General features: G+C 41.6%; 1 protein-coding gene across 3 annotated transcripts in view; it reads left to right on the top strand.

The window, feature by feature from the left end:
* Window positions 1–14,993, top strand: part of lmo7a (LIM domain 7a) — a 45,099-nt gene extending 30,106 nt beyond the window's left edge. The window contains exons 12-32 of one of the 3 annotated variants that reach the window (XM_034109492.2): window positions 146–291; window positions 757–1,678; window positions 2,142–2,420; window positions 2,598–2,712; window positions 3,737–3,898; window positions 4,722–4,906; window positions 5,000–5,063; window positions 5,362–5,418; window positions 5,675–5,716; window positions 6,584–6,609; window positions 7,530–7,634; window positions 9,106–9,192; window positions 9,782–10,185; window positions 10,370–10,426; window positions 11,375–11,430; window positions 11,626–11,781; window positions 12,093–12,276; window positions 12,522–12,839; window positions 13,595–13,703; window positions 14,149–14,251; window positions 14,334–14,993. In XM_034109492.2, coding sequence (XP_033965383.1) covers window positions 146–291; window positions 757–1,678; window positions 2,142–2,420; window positions 2,598–2,712; window positions 3,737–3,898; window positions 4,722–4,906; window positions 5,000–5,063; window positions 5,362–5,418; window positions 5,675–5,716; window positions 6,584–6,609; window positions 7,530–7,634; window positions 9,106–9,192; window positions 9,782–10,185; window positions 10,370–10,426; window positions 11,375–11,430; window positions 11,626–11,781; window positions 12,093–12,276; window positions 12,522–12,839; window positions 13,595–13,703; window positions 14,149–14,251; window positions 14,334–14,356 — 3,600 coding nt within the window. In that variant the 3' untranslated portion in view covers window positions 14,357–14,993. The remainder of the gene's footprint in view (window positions 1–145; window positions 292–756; window positions 1,679–2,141; window positions 2,421–2,597; window positions 2,713–3,736; window positions 3,899–4,721; window positions 4,907–4,999; window positions 5,064–5,361; window positions 5,419–5,674; window positions 5,717–6,583; window positions 6,610–7,529; window positions 7,635–9,105; window positions 9,193–9,781; window positions 10,186–10,369; window positions 10,427–11,374; window positions 11,431–11,625; window positions 11,782–12,092; window positions 12,277–12,521; window positions 12,840–13,594; window positions 13,704–14,148; window positions 14,252–14,333) is intronic. The other 2 variants (XM_071207110.1, XM_034109493.2) reach the window with 2 other exon arrangements.
* Window positions 14,994–18,010: the final 3,017 nt, after the last annotated feature.

Here is an 18,010-nt window from a genome sequence, read left to right on the forward strand (position 1 = left end):
TTCTGTTTTTGTGTCTTTCTCTCTCCTTCTTAACTTTACTCCCTCCAGCTGTACAGTCAGCCATGCAACACAACAAGTCTGTTTTGAACTTGCTGAATTGTTACAAAATGGTGCATGAGGTGATCTGGGCTTACTTTTTCTGCAGGACCTGAGCAAATGGAAGAACCGACGCAGGAGTGTCAACTCTAATATCGTGAAGAAGAAAGAGGAAAGGGAGAAGGTAGAGGAGACTACGTACAGCGGCGGCGGCAACAGAAGGTCCAAGACCCTCAAGGAGATGCAAGAGGAGAGGTAAGAGAAAGCACACCTTCATAGGGGCTATTGAGGGCAAGGATATGTTATTGATAGATGTCATGCTTTCGAATTTACATTTGTATTAAATAACTTGTTCCAATATGTATTTGTTTACCCTCGGAGGGGGATCCTTTGCTAAGGTAATCAAATAAAAAGGTTTGTATTATAGCTTTTGTGGTATTAAAGATAGAGACCACAGTATTATTGTGCAGGAGTGATGGAGGAGACTGTCGATGTGCCTTCAGTCAGTGTGAAAGTGTCATTTAATCATGGTTTATAACCAGTCTTGTTTTTTTCTTTTTGCCCCACCTCTCCTCTTTTCAACCTGTACTTTTCTATTTTCATGTCACGTTTTCTCTTTATTTTCTAAAATCTATCCCTTCTCACCTTTATTTCACCCATCACTGTCCACTTTGTTCCTATTGACCTCTTCTCCTTTCTCCTCCTCTGTCTGGGCCACAGAGGAAATAAAGGAAGGAACAGCATCGGCAGCCGTATATCATCTCTGTCTTACCTGGACGACGACGAAGTCTTCGATAAACCTGTCACTTCCCCGCGTATCCGAACCCTTCCTGCCAGGAGCTCCACTATTGACACTCCTTACCATTCCTCTGAGCCTTCTCTGAAAGAGGTCGAACCCCCCGCTGCCTCCTCAGCTACTGGCAGGGCCGCCTCCCCTCCAACCTCACGGGAAGTTGACATTGTGGATAGATCTGCAGGCAGCTACGCCACAACCACCAATACTCCCACCTTCACTCCCAGCAGCCGCAGACCTCCTTCTCCAGCACCTATAGAGAGGAGTCCTGTCACAGAACGCAAAAGCACAATTAATACAGAGGAGACCACCACCAACTTCACCCCCTCCTTCACTCCCAGCAGCCGCAGACCTCCTTCTCCAGCACCTATAGAGAGGAGTCCAGTCACAGAACGCAAAAGCACAGTCAAAACAGAGGAGACCACCACCAACTTCACCCCCTCTTTGATTCCCAGCATCACTCCCAGTATCCGCAGATCGCTTTCTCCAACTTTTGCACCTTCAAAGTGGAGTCCAGTCACAGAACGCAAAAGCGGAGTCAAGACGGAGGAGACCACAACCACAGTCATCTCCTCTTCTAGCTCCGTACAAAAGGTGCCGGTGCCGGAGCCTAGGCGCCCATTGTCGTGCATACAGACTGAGGTGGGGGCCCCCTCCTCTGGTTTTCTGTACAAACAACAACCACAGACCAGCTCGATGGAACCCAAGCCTCCCGGGGTGTCTCACGTTTCCGCCTCCCTCCCCAGGAGCTACCAGAAATCGGATAGCGCACGTATAACCTCAGTTGTCACGGCAAGGCCCTTCGGGACCCAGTCGTCCCGCCTCAGCTCCCTGCCCCGTCCATTCATAGTGAGTACTAGACATTTATACAACTAAAAACAAACTACCAGATCGGGACAAAGGGCTGAATGACATTTAAGGGCTTGAGGGGACAGTGTTTGTTTGGCAGGATTAAATGTTGTTCGTCAGGTACGGAGTTATTTGTTTTGAGTGCATCGATGTTATCCACGAGTCCGATCTGATTACCTGGTGAATAATGGATGAAGCTAGTGTTTTTATAAGGCTAACTCGACTGACAGAGCTGCTGTGTTCATCCTCCCTCACATGCATTACTGTTACTGTGCTTTCAGGGCAGCTAGTGACCGCAGGTGACGATTGTGGAAATCTATTTTTAAAAAAAGATATTCTCCCAGTTTTTTTTAATCTATTTCATATTTGAATTGATTATTTTGCACTTAAAAGCCGTGAGTTAATCAAATATATTTTTACAATATTGTACAATTTCTTTCTTTTTTTGAAAATCTGCATTCAGGCCGGACAGACGAACACCGCTCAGAAGCGTGTCAACGGCAGCGCAGATGTTCCTAAGAAGCCGTCGGTGCCGAGCCGCTATCAACAGTTCATGACCTCTGAGGACGAGGCTCAATCTCAGTCCAGCTCAGTCCACAGCAGTGCGGACGAGGAGGACGAGGAAGAAGAAGAGAAGACCACAGTGAAGGGCATGACCTCTACTAAGAGTGTCTCACCTGTCCCTCCTCAATTCAAGAGTGAAACTCCAGTCAGTCCTGCTCCTGCCAAAGAAACTAGCCAGGTAATTTCTGTAAAAGATAGCAACAGGTAGGCATTTGATGAACAGCCATAAATGATTAATACAAGGCTTTCTTGCCAACGCTGGCCAGGTTCACACAAAGACACACAACCTGACATGCTGACATTTCTGCACTTAAAGTTGTTGTAGGTCTCTTCTCACCTGCGTTTTTCTTTTTAGGAGATCTACTCTGAGATGCGGATCAGCCTGAACCAGAAGCCTAACAGCAGCGAAGACTTTGGCTTCCAGGCAGTGTGGGACTCGACAGGAGCTCGTGTCACCACCATCCAGCCAGGTAACAACAGAGATGTTTGAAAGAAAAACAGTCAAACAAACACATTTCAATTTAAGTGGAGAGCTTTATTCGCAGGCAGTATTACGAGTACTGGTCAGCCAAACTGGCAACCAACATTCCCAGTGATACAAAGGCGAGATGAAGTAGGCATTAGTCTTATCTGACTGATAATGGTAAACACAGATAGGATATATATAATGTTGGCTCTGTTATACTTTATAACCCTGCTGGGTAGTTGTCAGCAGGTTTGTAGGTCTGTTTTAGTGGCGTCGCCAGACCTATGTAGGGCAGCATCTATCTGGGTCAGATCTGCAGGGCCTGAGCCTCTCTTTCTACTGAGATTGCACCACCTTCCCAGTATCTCATGTCATCTCGTTACGTTCCACTAATACTTGTAACACCAAACAATAATGCATGAACACAACAGTAGCTGTGTGACACCTGTTTGAACCTAGACCGTACTGAAGCGTCAATTTGTTCAGTTATGTTTCATTTCATTTTCATGTCTTTACCCATAAGCACTTTTATCACAATTTCTCTAAGTGTGCCAGTGTTGTGATGTAGAGGTTAAGAGAAAACATGATATAAGACACTTAAAAGACAACAAAATATTTAACATATGCATGAATAAGATCAAAATAGCATTAGTAAGAACCCAAACATTAACTGCTATCAATAAAAAAGTAAATGTAGTAATGTTGGTCAAGGCAGAAGAGGACCACACATGTCCATCTTAAATCATCTTAAATAACAAAGCATTTTTATTTGCATTACATTTCTTGTTGAAGTGATCTGAATTCTTTTACACAAGTGAATCTCTAAAGACCTTCATGTCAGGACAAATATTTTTGTTGTGGATATCGAATCGCATTATTTGACTGTCAATTCTATATGTGAAGGATTACTCTGGTGAGACTGAAAACTGTAATATTTCGTAAAGCACTGCACGAACATTGACCTCTTATAAATGATAAAACTGTGCACTTTCTTTGTTGCTGATTCCATGTTGCTCTGCCTCTTGCAGGCAGTCCTGCAGAGATGTGCTCGCTTCAGGTGGGAGACAAGGTGCTGACGGTGAACGGGCAGCAGGTGGCAGACATGAGCTACACAGCGTGGAAGTCCTGCATTGAGGAGGCTCTTCAGGAAGGCAGTCTGGTCATGGATATACGCCATCATGGCAAGAACAGTGAGTCCTATTAACACGGTCTGTCTGCGTGTATGAGTGGGTGTGGTGTTTGTTGGCGTGAGAATCAATTGAACCACTTTAAGGGTTGAATTCCTGGAATGACAGTACTGCTTATGCTTTGAGCGTTGCTAAACAGTTGTGACATTTTAAATTGGTCCGTAAACCATTGTGAAATCATCCATGAATGATTTCTTGACAGCTAAGTGGAGAAGGACCTGTAACTTTTTTTTCTCGTCTGACGAGAGAAGGCTGTTAATGTGTTGACTTCGGCAGTTCTTATTCCCATGTTTTCCCTGTGTGTGTTTTTCTTGTCGTGTTTTTCCTTTTCTCCTACTTCTACTGTTTCATCAGCGTTCCTCTTTGTGTCCTTGTGGTGTTTTCCCTATGGAGAACTAACCCAGTTTAGGTCCTCTGAGTGTTCTGTTTTCACAGTGTTAGTATAACAGGCTTACTTATCCAACTACGTCAGTGTCACTTTCCAAATAATAATAAACCACCGGAGTAGCTCACTTGAACTAACACACTGTACTTGTTAAAATACTTTAGTGAAGCCCAGTGGCTGTGAGCCTGTTAGAAACACTGTGTGGGTTTATGGAAGCTTTAATAGGCTGCATGGTTGGGGAAGGTTTCTCTGTCACACCCTGCTGCTCTCTATAACAACACCATAACAACAACCTTGTCCCTTGCTTTATAAACTTTTTATGTAAATAGACAATTCTGTGTCAAAGTTTCACATATACAGACGACTTCTGCACTCCCAGAAATGTTTGTTTTAGGTGCAAACAAACACGCAATTTTTCACTCTTGCATTGTCTGCATGCAGACTGGGGCTCAGATCAACCTTCCCTGCCATATAAAAGCCATAAGATCATCAATCTGACCAGTATGGATCATCCGACACTTCTAGGTCCCTCTGACTCAAACACTGTCAGCTCCAGCCTGGATTTCACCTCACGCACTTCCATGGAAAAGCTGGCAACCAAAGAGGCCCCCGCCTACCCCGTCATCGTGAGTGACCCAGAATGAACTCGGGTTTGATCAAGTTGTATTTCTGTGTCGTGCCCCTTTAATGAGCATGCGCCCTGCCATGTCTCCCTGCAGGATGTGGCTTCAAACAGAGTTAATGGAGGTTTCCGCGAGCAGCCGGTGACCATGAGGAACAAAGGTAAAGAGAGAGCAGAGCACACAATCGGAAAGGTCAGAAATGGATTTCTATTTCTGACCTGAATACAAAAACACATATTGATGTAATCTTGTGGACTAAGTTCTGGGAGAAACTTTTTGCAGACACTGGATTATTATAGATAGAAATGATGACTGTGTTATGTAACAACATGATGCACCGTAAACTGAAATGTATTATTTGACATCTTGAGCAACACTTGTATAATCTATTTATTAGTAAGATCTTATCACCTGGTAAAACTTGTTTTTCTCCTCACTGTTTTCCATCTCTCATTTAGAGTCAGAACCCATATCTTTGAAAAACTTAAAACGGAGGTCAGAGTTTTTTGAAAAAGGTAAAAAAAAATGGGGGCGGGTGGCTCTTAATAATAATGTGTAATCTGGTGGCTGGGTTTCTGTGCTTTTGTCTCACTGTCTCAAATTCTTCTGATTCTCAGGGAAGTGTTGCATGTTTTTTTATCAGTAACAGCTTCATGATCAATTGATAAGTATTATCAATTGATCATGAGCTGTCGGGATTAAAGTAGGTTCCTCTATGGCTCTGTTTGGTGCCAGAGATAACCATTGTGCTGTGCCACTTCCCTCCTTCAGGTGGCTCAGGGTCCAGTGTCAGTGCGCTGGTCTACCTCTGTGGTAAAAAGGGTGTAGTGTGCAGTGACTTCCTCACCTTCGCTTGGTACAATCTGGGACACTGGCATGCTTTTCAAACCAAGGGAGTCGAGGGATATTTGGGGCAAATCAAGCAATTTTCTCCTTACAAACCAAACACACTTATCTTTATTTGTTTCAAGATGAAGGAATAAAACCATCAGTTCATTACATTTTTGTTTCGTATAGAAGAAACCCATACATTTATTTTGAAGAAAATATAAAACACTACAACAACAACAACAACAACAACATATTCAGCTCCAATCGTTGGACAGCATGTCAGACATCAGGCCAGCGTACCAACCACAAATACCATTCTTTGAGCCTCTAGTGTTTGTGGTGTTTTTATGATGCTGCCCAGGTTTAACACATGGTTACACTTTTCACTCGGCTGCGCATGAAGTTAAAAGCATTCCTGTTGCTCTTTCAGCATGCATGTATTGAACTGTTTGTTAGCCTTTCAGACTGTCTGCGCTGTACTTGTATGCATCCTAAGTATGCATGCTGCTCATGTGTGTGTGTTTTGCTTCCAGTTAGTTTGCTCTTGTTGGTCTTGTTCCTATATTTGCAAGTATTGGCTGAAATCCAATCTAAATGTCAACAAGTGGTTGATCTTGAATTGAGAAAATCAATAATTTGAAGTGCGTGAAATGATGCCTTTTGAAAACATCAATTGTTTTGTTTTAAATTAGATTTTAAATGATGAGAATTGACTTAAAAATCAATAAACTTTTCATAGGCCGGTCAACTCTGTGTTGCTACAGTATTTGACCTTCAGGTAAACCTTATCGTTTTTGTTCTCTCTGTCCATGTCAGAAGTATTGATCGTATGATTGTTCTCTTTTCAAGGAGGATCAGAGTCTGCAATGCCAGATGTGAGTAGTATTATCAAGTATTATCAGTGCATGAATGGAAGTTTTGTCTCTTTTGATTTGCTTTCTGTTATAGCAGAACAATATCCTTAAACCCAAAGTTATTTCAAATTCTAGACCTATTATTTATAATCTCATGTGCACCACTTTACTTCTGGTTCACTTTGCTTCTCAAGCGTTTAAGTCAGCCAATAATCATCTTGGATTGCAGGAAGCTTGAATACTCAAATGTCTGAGATCAACATTTGTTGTAAAGCCTTTTCAAGCTGAATTGATCCCATATATTTGACAATAATGCAAAGTCAGTTCGGGGGTCAGATCGTGTACATTAGTAAACATGACTACTACAGTTTAACAATACTCTGCTACACGTAATCATCTAAAGAACCATACATTTAGCAAAAAGCAAAAGTATCCAATTTACAGAATTACTTGAGATCTAATTATATCATATGACTGGATTTAATTACTTTGTATACTGTGTGGTACCCTAACCCTTAAAATGTCATACTAATATATTATTTGATTTTGAAATGACAGTATAAATCTAAAACTAAAGCTTTCAGAAATTGTAGTGAAGATACAATTACAATATGTTTTTGTGAAGTAGAAGTATAAGCTTTAATAAAATGGAGATAAGTAAAGTACAAGTATCTCAAAAAATTTCTAATGCGCAGTACATAAGTAAATACATTTCACCACTGGATGCATTTATATTAAAATAACAGGATTATTTTCTTTGCTTTAAAACCATAATCAGGTTATAGTTAGAGGTTTTAGGAAACATCTAGTGTACACCAGGTTTGTATCCGTGGTCAGTTGCATAGATACGTTTGATGACGTCACAAGCCTCAATGATTGATGCCCTATTGATAATACAAGCAAGTGCATTTATACTGCATGTTTATTTTCTGTGTCTGCAGATTCTTGTTCCCCCAATCATTCCTTCCAGCCGCTGGTCCTGGGACCCCGAAGAGGAGCGCAAAAGACAGGAGAAATGGCAGAAGGAGCAGGAGCGCCTCCTACAGGTACACAAAGACAGACTCATATGGAACTACTTTATTGTATGTTACAATGTGCACTCAGCTGCCACGTAATTAGGGACAACTTGCTCAAAAATGAATGCAGGGCAATGAATGTAATAATAATAATAATCATTTTGATAATTATATTTCTATAGCGCTTTTCTGGAACTCAAAGACGCTTTACAGTGTGAGGGAGGTTAGACAAACAAGGACAGGCAAAAACAAACAAAAACAACAAAATAAAAAAATAAAAGAAATATATTAAAACAAAAATAAAATAAACAGGAAAGGCAGTCAAGAGGAAGTTGATTGAGAGGGGGGGGCTTATGGATAGACAGAGTTGAAGAGATGGGTTTTCAGGCGGGACTGGAACAGGGTGAGGGACTCAGAGTCACGGAGGTCTTGGGGGAGGGAGTTCCAGAGCTTCGGGGCTGCCACAAGGCCCTGTACCCAAAGCTCTGGAGTTTATTACAAATGTAATGTGTTATACTGAGAGAGAAACGCTTAAAATAAGCGTACAAATCCACAAACAATGAAATAAAAATACTCACGGTGAATATTTGGAATAAAATACAATTAAAGGTGGGGTAGGTAAGTTTGAGAAACCGGCTCGAGGTACACTTTTTGTTATGTTCCATGGAATGCTCTTAACATCCCGATAGCAATGAATATCTGAAGTGCTTTGACAAAAGATCCATAAAAAAAATGTCATCTGTGGAAGCCGTGGTACTGTGAAAAGCACGACCAATCATCTGAGCCGGCCTGGCTAAAGTAACTGGATGGCCTACCTGCCTGTCAGCCTTCCATCTGTGCACAAACTCATGTGTGTTGGAGGAGGGGCTCTGTAAGGAAGTGGCAGATTTTTTCCGGCTGTGTATTTTCAAATTCTAGCGCACTCGAGCTGGTTTCTCCAAAATGACTTTAAAGCCAAAATAACTAAACAATCAAATTAAATAAAATGTTTTAGTTTTTTAGTTTTATTTTATGTATACCCGTGTAAGACACGTTCATTTCTTTGCGTTTTGCAAGAATCTTTTTCTGATTACAAAAATAGCACTATATCGAGTCAAAGCTGACGGCTCCTAATAGGCACAACACAGAAAACCCTGCGGGGCTTTGACAGCTGAAAGTAAAGCATCTGTCGAGTATCCAACTTATATGTAGTAGAATACTGTCAAAACATTTTCAGAGGGTCTATTTCTGGATGGAGATCAAAGTTGTCCAAACAGCGCGCTGTAGCCGGGAAGGCTTGTTACTCCTCCGATCTAAATCCCTGTTGAATACACGGCCTGATTTCATGAAGCCAGGGAGACTTCCTGCCCTGGGCAAGCTTCACTAGGTTTATAACTTATTAGTGTGGTTACATAACATGTAGTTGAGCTTGGAATATTTTGAATATAATACAGCCACAGTATTGTATGCGACAATTCAATGTGGATGACCTTTGACCTCCCTTCCTGCTCTTCCTATCCAGGAGAAATATAAGCGCGACCAGGAGAAGATGCAGGAGGAGTGGATGAAGGCTCAGCAGGAGGTGGACGACAGCGTAGAAGAAGAAGAGGTAAGGAAAACATTTTATCGTGTATAAATTATGGCCTAACATCAAAAACCGCAGGGGGGTTTCGAAAGCAGTTATTTTTGGCTTGTGAAATGCATGTTGATTTCACATCAAAGAGGCCCTATTATGCATTTTGGGGTTTTGCCTTTCCTGTATAATCTTACATAGGTTTGTGTGCATGTAAATGGTCTGCAAAGGCTAAACGAAAGTTCACACCAGACGCCTCGATTGGTCTCCTTCGTTTATTTCAGAAAAATATAGCACCTTTTGAACATTCACAGTCACAGTGGAGCCACAATGAACAACACCTGAAAATGTCCTTTTTGTCAAGACAAGTCAATAAATAGCAGAACAATGTATAGTCATTTGGATTCAACTTACAACATGTGTGGCTATACTTCCCAAAATGGTCAAAAGATTTCCCGCTGATAGTTTTGCAACAAAAATCCCCCTAAATTTGAATTTCCAAACAGTCTGGTTTGTCACCTCAAGGGACGACATGAGTTTCTCCGCTGTTGTTGCAGTTCCTCCTGGAGGTTAAATGACTTCATGCCCTCGTGTGCTTCCTCTTTCCGTCCTTCCTTCTCCCTAGGAGCCAGAGAGCCTGGTGGTGGACAGACACAGCCTCAGCCCACACTCACCCGTCTCCCCCTTCAACCAGCCAGCCTTTCCTTCATGGGAGGAGGAAGAGAGAAAGAGGAAAGCGGCCCAGGAGCGCCAAAGGCTGGAGGAAGAGCGGGAACGCCAAAGAGAGGCGGAGGAGCAGGAGCGCCAAAGGAAAGCGGAGGAGAGGAGGAAGAGGGAGGAGGAGGAGCGTGAGCTGATGCGTCTTCAGGAGGAGAGAAAGCAGAAAGAAAGGCAGGAGGAAGAGGAGACAAAGATGAGGGAGGAGGAAGAGCTGAGATGGCAGAAGAGGAGAGAGGAGGAGAGGCGACAGGAAGTTGCAGAGCATCAGCGCAGAGAGCGGGAGAGAGCCCAGCAGCAGCAGCAGCAGTGGTCAGTAGAGACACCGCTCCTCCTGGAAACACTAACACTCGCCTGTCCATCATGTCGATAAGAACACATCTAAGTAGAAAACATAACCTGCTTTCTGTCTGCGCATTAACATAAGTGCAACTAATGTGTTTGCATGTGCTTTGTGTTGTAACCCTCGTCTCACCCCTCCCTCACACTACCAAAGGGCTGGTGACTCCCATGGCTTTGCTAATGTCCAGCCGTCTCTGTCCTTTACAGACAGGTCAGTACTGCGCAGGACGGACTGTGTCTGCCTTTGTCAAAGTGCATCTGCAGTCATAACATAAAGCTACTTGTGCTCATATGACCTGCTTGCTTCATATCATATTATAAAAATGCATATCAACTATCTCATTACAATGTATTATAGCATGTCTGAATAACAGGTTGTATTGACAACACTTTAGTATTTATGAGCACTGCAGTATATGATACTTTAATACATGGTAGTTTGGAGCAGATATAAGTGTTTGTTAATGTATTTGTAATTTATACATACAAATATGTCTTCATACCATAGGATAGTTATCTTGTCTTATCTATATTATACACACAATTCTCTAAATCTGCTTACAACTACATCATAACCCAATTAATAAATGTCTGTATTCTGCTTGATAGGGGTGATTCAATGTTGTATTTGATATCTAAACTAATTAATGTTGCCTTCATGTTAGAATGTCCACATGTCTTGCTCCAGGTTCACCTTTTTTAAGTTCTGTATACCAAAACAGTTTCTCACAAGCATTCGAGACTGAAAAACGTCAAACGAGAACAATTTGTCGCACAAACACCTAAACCAGATCCAGACATCACAGGTAGTAAATCCTGTTTCGCGTCTGTTATATTTACAAAACATTTCTCAGTACATATACACATTGGCAACTATTTACTGCATAGCTGATGTGTCAAAGTATTTACCACACGCTTTTTCTGGCTCTATTTGAACCAAATAGTCCCCCAGCAAGTTGGGTCTCCAGCTGAGATGAAAATTGCCTGTGATTGGTCTGCAGTTTCTTTATATAACCATTATTAACTGTGCTATTTCTCATACAAACTTGGGAACTTGAGGCAACAAAAAAATTGGAAAATACATGGCTTCTTACAAAATGATTTTGTTGTTATTTATTTATTAAAATCTGGCTCAAACTGGTATTTTCTTGTTTGACAGGACGAAATCTCAATCATCTCCCCAGCTCGATGAAGAGGAAAAACCTCAGAGAAAAGGTACGTTTTCTTTCTCCATTAGTTATAAACTGATGAATTCGATGTAAATGAAGCAACAACACGAGACCAGGAATATAAGAACATTCAAATGTGTTTCTCTTTATGCTGGTTGTTATAAAAAGGACTCAATGTATGCATGTTGTTGCACATACGTGTACATATTATACAGTGTATGTGGGCTGTAATCTGCTGTAGGTGTTTATATGCAGCGGGGGGGCATGGCTCACTGGCTGCTGGAAGAGCAGGCGAGGAATGCGAGTCAACAGGCCCAGAGTCAGCGGGCTGCGTCGGAGCTGGAGATGGAGAGGAGGAACATCCTCAATGCCATGAGATACAGAGAGCCGGAGAAAGGTCTCATTATCATGATCAGTCAATTAAGAAATCTCACCGAATCAAAACGGTTTGATTAACAATCATTTGGTAGATCAATTGTTCGGCCAACAAGAAAATTACAGGCAGCGAAAACAATTAACTCATTGATTGCAGGGTAATTTCTCTCAGCCTGCTTCCATAATTTCATTGCACTTAATAAAAGAAAGGTCAAATCAAGACTGGGGAAAAATCGTATCAACGTCATCACAATCTTGTTCCTTCTCCAATTTCTCCACCAGCGATGATTTGTGTGTCAGTTTCTCAAGTGTATCTCTCCTCTCTGGGTGCAGTGACAGGCGGTGTTGTGGGGGACAGGATGGGAAAGCAGTCCCAGTCCCAGGCGGAGCTGGAGCGCCAGCAGATCCTGAACGAGATGAAGAAGAAGACTCCGATGCTGAGGGACAAAAGCTGGATCCGCCAGAACTCAGCCGCCATCGGCACCACCCAGGAGTCCCACGCACCCTCAATGCGCAAGTAAAGTCTCCCCAGTGTGTATGAGAGTAAAGTAACCCTGTTGTGTTATGATGGTAGTTGGCCTTTCACTAATGTCCTGATAATGTGTGAGGATGAAAACATTTAGAAGTCTGGCTACAACTCATTTGGCAAATTTGATCATTACTAAAATATATAATCATTCAAATAAATTCCATAGTTTGTAGCCAGACATTTTAAATGCCTCTTATGGGCTAACGTGGGTGTGGTGTGGGTTGGCTTTGCAGAGGTGAGTCTCTTGACAACTTGGACACCTCCTACAACTCCTGGCGCTCCTCATGGACCCCCAGAAGCACCTCCCAAATCCCAAACTACTCTGCGCCAAACTCTGGTGGCCCTTCCCTTTATGGTGGTGGTCTTGGGGGCCAGCGTCCTGTCTCCTCCACTCTGCCTTCCTCCTACTCCACGGGCTCCCTCCGAGGCGGGGCAGGACCCCCCTCGTCCCCTTGGTCCCGGCAGTCTTCTTCCCCTTCTCCTTCCTCTCCGTCACCTGCCACTTCTCCAGAGCCCACGTCAGAGGCAGGCACCCCTCAGCAGCACAGCAGGTACAATTAACAATTCTGCTTCACCTAACCCCCCCAACAGCTGCCTCTCAACTCTCACCGGTATTCTGGGTTCCATATTCATAATCCAGGTGGTGTTGTGGAAACATAACTGTGTATGGGGAAGAAAGTGGTGGGAAAGAGGAACTGAACTTCATCTGATTTGACTTGTTCTACTTTTTAATGTATTACAATATTATGTTTTTTTTTATATGTTGTTTCATGTCCTTCTTACATTTACCCTCCATATTACAGTTGACAGGTTGACAATCATTTACAATCCTGTTTTTATTTACAGAAACTCCGTTCGTACTTACAGTAATAATTTGAGTCTGTGTTCATGTGTTGCATAGCATCAGCGGCTCATACTTTCCAATGTTTGGTTGCCAGATCTTTAAATATAAAAATTTGAAATAATAACTTCATCATAGTTTTATTCTTGTAAACAAGAATAGGATACATAATTGATGCATTTTAATAGGTGACTGAATATCTAATGAAAAACATGTCTACATATTTCTTTACAATGTTTCAAATGGAGCTGTTGTCAACGAGCAGCTGTTTCCTCTAGCGGGGGACATGATTGGCCCTCAACCAAAATCAATATTCATCAAAAGCAAACGGATGATTTCTCATTGTAACCCTTTTGTGTGCCTTGTCATGTGTAAACATGAGTTTTGCGTGTGTGTCTGCATACATACATGCGTCATGCATGTGTGCAACGCTCTCAAATCACAGCTGTGCGTTCTGTAATCCAGGTCAGTGAGTGGCAAGAAAATCTGTACGTTCTGTGACACCCCGCTGGGAAAGGGAGCAGCCATGATCATCGAGTCCCTCGGGCTCTGTTATCATTTGACCTGTTTTAAGGTGAGAGCTGGGCTCGTGTCGTCGTCCCCCCCCCCTCCCCCCTCCTGGAGCACCTCGGCTGATCCTCAAGCGCTAACATGATCACACCTTTCCTTTTATGACTAACCTGGTGACACTCAAGGTCTTGATCCCTTTACAGCCGAGCAAAGTGTCTGTGCCAAATCCTGCACGCCAAGCTAATCAACCCCTCCCTCACTTTGTCTCTTACTACCAACCTTTGATTGTTGATTCTTCCCAGAACGCTGGTCTTCTCTTGGGTGAGGTCTCCAGAGATCCCTCCTGCAAATCTGTGACTGTCATTTCTTCTTTTTCCTCAATTCTTCTCTTTCTATACATGAAATCAAGGGGCTTCTGTCATCCCTCCGCCTTTGGACTTGGTCCCTTTGGTCTAGCTTGAAACCCATTGAATAGCTCTTAAACTTTTGCCTTTCCTGAACTCCCTCAGTGCATCGACTGTAAGTCTGAACTCGGGGGATCGGAGGCTGGGGCTGAAGTCAGAATACGAAACAAACAGCTCCACTGTAACTCCTGCTACATCCGGTATAAAGGTGAGTCCAGCATCAATCTGATCGACATCATGACGTTTTATTTTCCGCTTCCTGTACGTGTAATATCCCTGTTTCCTTTCAGTTGGCCAGCCAACCTCTATGTGACGTGACTGTCCTCCAGCAGATCGATGAAGAGACTACTTGTGACAACAACCCATGAACATTTAAGTGAACGTTGAAGCCATTGCAAATAGCTGGGACACTTGGTATGGACATGTTTCCATTAATGAAAATCTCAGTTGCCTCGCTGATGAGAATTATATTCGTGTGTGATTGAGAGGGTAAGCTTGCAAAGAAGTTATCTACTAATGTTTATATCATATTAAGTATTACACAATGAAAGGGTTCTGCATGCGCCAGAGTTATTAAATGTTTAAGCCACAAAACGAGTCAATATGTTAAATTGTAAGATTGTTTATGATCTTTGTTATGACCTTCGCTTATAAAGATATTAGAGATCTTGAGAGAGTTTTAAAGAGTTCAATCTCCTCTTACACATGCTTTTATTTCCGCTCAGTCTTGTGGTATTAACATGTTTATTTGGTTTGTTTGTAACAGGGAAAAGTCATTAAGATTACTCTATTAGCATTCTTGCAAAACCTATTTAAAACCGTCTGCTTGGATAGCACTTGTCTGGAGTTTTCACTTGCACACACAAGCAGGTTTTCGTGTAAAGAATATATAATACTGAATGGCATTGAGGCAAACCGTAACATTTGTAAATAAAATGACTATATGCTCATCCCCGGTGTTTTTGTTTACTTTTTTCAGCTGTGAAATTGCATAATTATTTGTAATGATATTCCGGTACATGGTGCAAAGCTTTCCCTGCTTCTGTAATCAGAAATCATTATACTCATCTCTCTCTGTCCGTCCCTCTTATTCTCTGTTTCTCTGTAGTGCCACAGTCATAATGAAAGGAATTTCAATGAGCTTTTGTGCAAAGGTTCAGAGGACCTGCCTGCTTTGTGTGCTCTGAAGCCAATTTGTCATGCATATTTCATTCGGTGCACATGCATTACATTTGAGTACACTTTGATAAGCTATTTTCTGAATGTATTCTGTCATTTCGGCATATATTGAATATTCATACGAGCAGGGACCCTCTTGGTTGTTCAGTCTGCAGCTCCCAGATGGATTTCAGCAGCCAGGTAAGAAATTGTCCTCATTTCCCCAAAAATTAGAAATAGGCTCAATTGAAGCAATATATGGAAATAAGATGGACCCGGAATAAATTGGCTCTTGTTTCTCAAGCCGAAGCACAAACAGCCCCAGGAGGCAGACATCTCAGATTCCTAGATTTCTTTTTTTCTTGGCCCCCACGTGGGAGAGAGAGATTTTAATCCTTATGCCTGAAAATAAGTGCGGCCTGAATGGCAGAAAGCTGAGAAACATAAAACCTTCCGGGATAAATGTGCCATTTTTGTCCTCCAAAACCAGGGCCACAACTGTTTTTATAGAAGGCTAATAAAAAAAACGTGGATAATCAGATTACTTGGGTGTGTATTTAGACTTGGATGCTCAGATGAATATGTTCTGTATAAAAAGATGGAACAAGGAGTTTAGATATGCATGCTCATCCCTCCATCAAAAACTAATTTGAAACTCAAACAAAGGCTTTTTTTCTCCCTATTGAAGAAACTATATGAAATGTTCCAGGAGATTTCCAGTCAGACCCTTGTGGATGATTTGTCCTTTTACAATCAACACACAAAGTCCAATCGTCATTCTCCATGTCCACACACTAAGCTGTGACCAGAGGGGGGCGCTGTGATCTAACATTATTTACGAAGATGCGCTGATGTGATGCTTCAGCTGCAGCTGGATGGTAACAGCTACTGTTTGCACACTAATCTTTATGAGAAGTAGAGATGCTTTATCCTCTGAATTAAGCTTCAGTAGTTTATAAGCTTAGTGTCCTATGAAATATGCCAAACGGTTGTGTGGTTACATTTGAAAATTAAATATAAGTGACATAGATTTTTCTTAATTAAGTTGAGTTGTTCACTAGAAAGTTTAAACCACATTTTTGACTCACCTTTGACAAAGAATGATTTTATTTTTGATTTAAAAGACTACAGCACAGGGTCGGCTTTTCCCCCTTAGAGAAAGCCACCAGGCATTAATTCACCTGCAGCTCCAACTGATGCTATAATTAGTCATGTAATTGCAGATACCGTCTCACCAGACCTGTTGCCATGGCTTGCAGGCAACATGCGTACCTTTTTAAAGAGCTGTTAAACCTTCAATTACCTACAGGGATTAAAGAAAATTGACTTTAAGTAAAACTGTGAATTCCCAGAAGATTAGGATGAACCTGTGAGTGGATTTCCCCTTTATGGAAGTATTACATTAAATGGAGAACATTTATCCTGGAAAAGGTGCAGATTTGTAAGAAATCCCTTATATCCAGACGTCCATAAAAGTATGACCAGGCAGTGCTGTCACATGATATTAGACCTGGAATAGTAATTGTATTCATAAACTGTAATTACTTTGGCAATTACAGTAAATTATGAGGTGCATGATTAATTTAATTCTTCACATGCTTATTCAAATTCTAATAAAAAATGTAATAGGTGGAGCTGAATATGCTGTGAATGTAAATGTAGTGCAGCTCACATGCAATATAGGGAGTTTAAGGTGGTCATTAAGTGTAAAGATGTTTGCTCACAGCATGTTATCCATATGCATTCTCACAATAGCATTAGTTTTAATGTATCTTATTGCCAATTTTAAAACTAAAAGGTTTTCAATTTAAGATGGTCTTTGCAGGTGTTCTGTTTCATCTCTGCTTGCTGTTAACCCAAGCCTGTTTTTCAGGTCTCAGGCTTGAAAATGACATTTCCAGAACAAATGACCATATCTTCCCTTCTAAAAGGGGACAATTAATAATCTTTTCTTTCAAAGTAATGATAAACCTGTGAGTTGGATGTAGAAGAGTCAGAATCAATATAGATGTTTTCTATTTTAAAGAAAATTCAGATTGAACATAGTAAAAAACTGTAAATTATAGTGTCCGTCCAACACTTATTTTTTACTAGTGAAAACCACCCTTGGATGATGGGTTAGACTAAAAGCTTTAGGAATCCAAAGTACAACATATAATAAGTCCCCTGTATCAAGATTGATGCAAAACAAGTGACATGTGACCTTTTTAGAGAGGTTTAGAGACAAAAAAACACTTCTGGGGTCATTTGGGTGGATTTTACCTATCTCTGGCCCCCCTTGGTCGATTTTGATGATTGGCATCTCTTTTTAACCGTTAGAGCCAATGGAATCGAGGGAAAGTTCCACATACACACACAGGTTAACAAATAAGGAGTGAGAGTGATGCGTAGCCAAAACCGGAGCTGCAACACACTCTGGTAGCTACCATTAGCAGCTCATTTTTATTCTCCAATTTTTGCATAACAATTGAATTATGGATTATTAATAATTTTTTCAAACTGACAGACACATTGGATTAACCTATGGATTAACCTTCAGCCGCGTTTTTTCTCGTTTTAATGCCATTGAACTGAACACGACTTTTGATCAGAGTAACAGCTAAGGTCAGCATACAAAGCTACTCGTGTGTTGTCTGTATTTGCTTCCCCTGTCACGAGTTCTGATCGCTCAGTGATGATCCTTATATTTCTATAATCTGTGGAATCTCAGGATGTTGGCTAAGCTTGTTTGTGCAGATCTAATAAGTGTATCGATCGGTATAGCTAGAGTTCTGTGCTAACGCCCTTGAGATTTATTCGCTCAGGGCTA

Source organism: Pseudochaenichthys georgianus, chromosome 21 (assembly GCF_902827115.2).
Source record: "Pseudochaenichthys georgianus chromosome 21, fPseGeo1.2, whole genome shotgun sequence".
Classification (NCBI taxonomy): Eukaryota; Metazoa; Chordata; class Actinopteri; order Perciformes; family Channichthyidae; genus Pseudochaenichthys; species Pseudochaenichthys georgianus.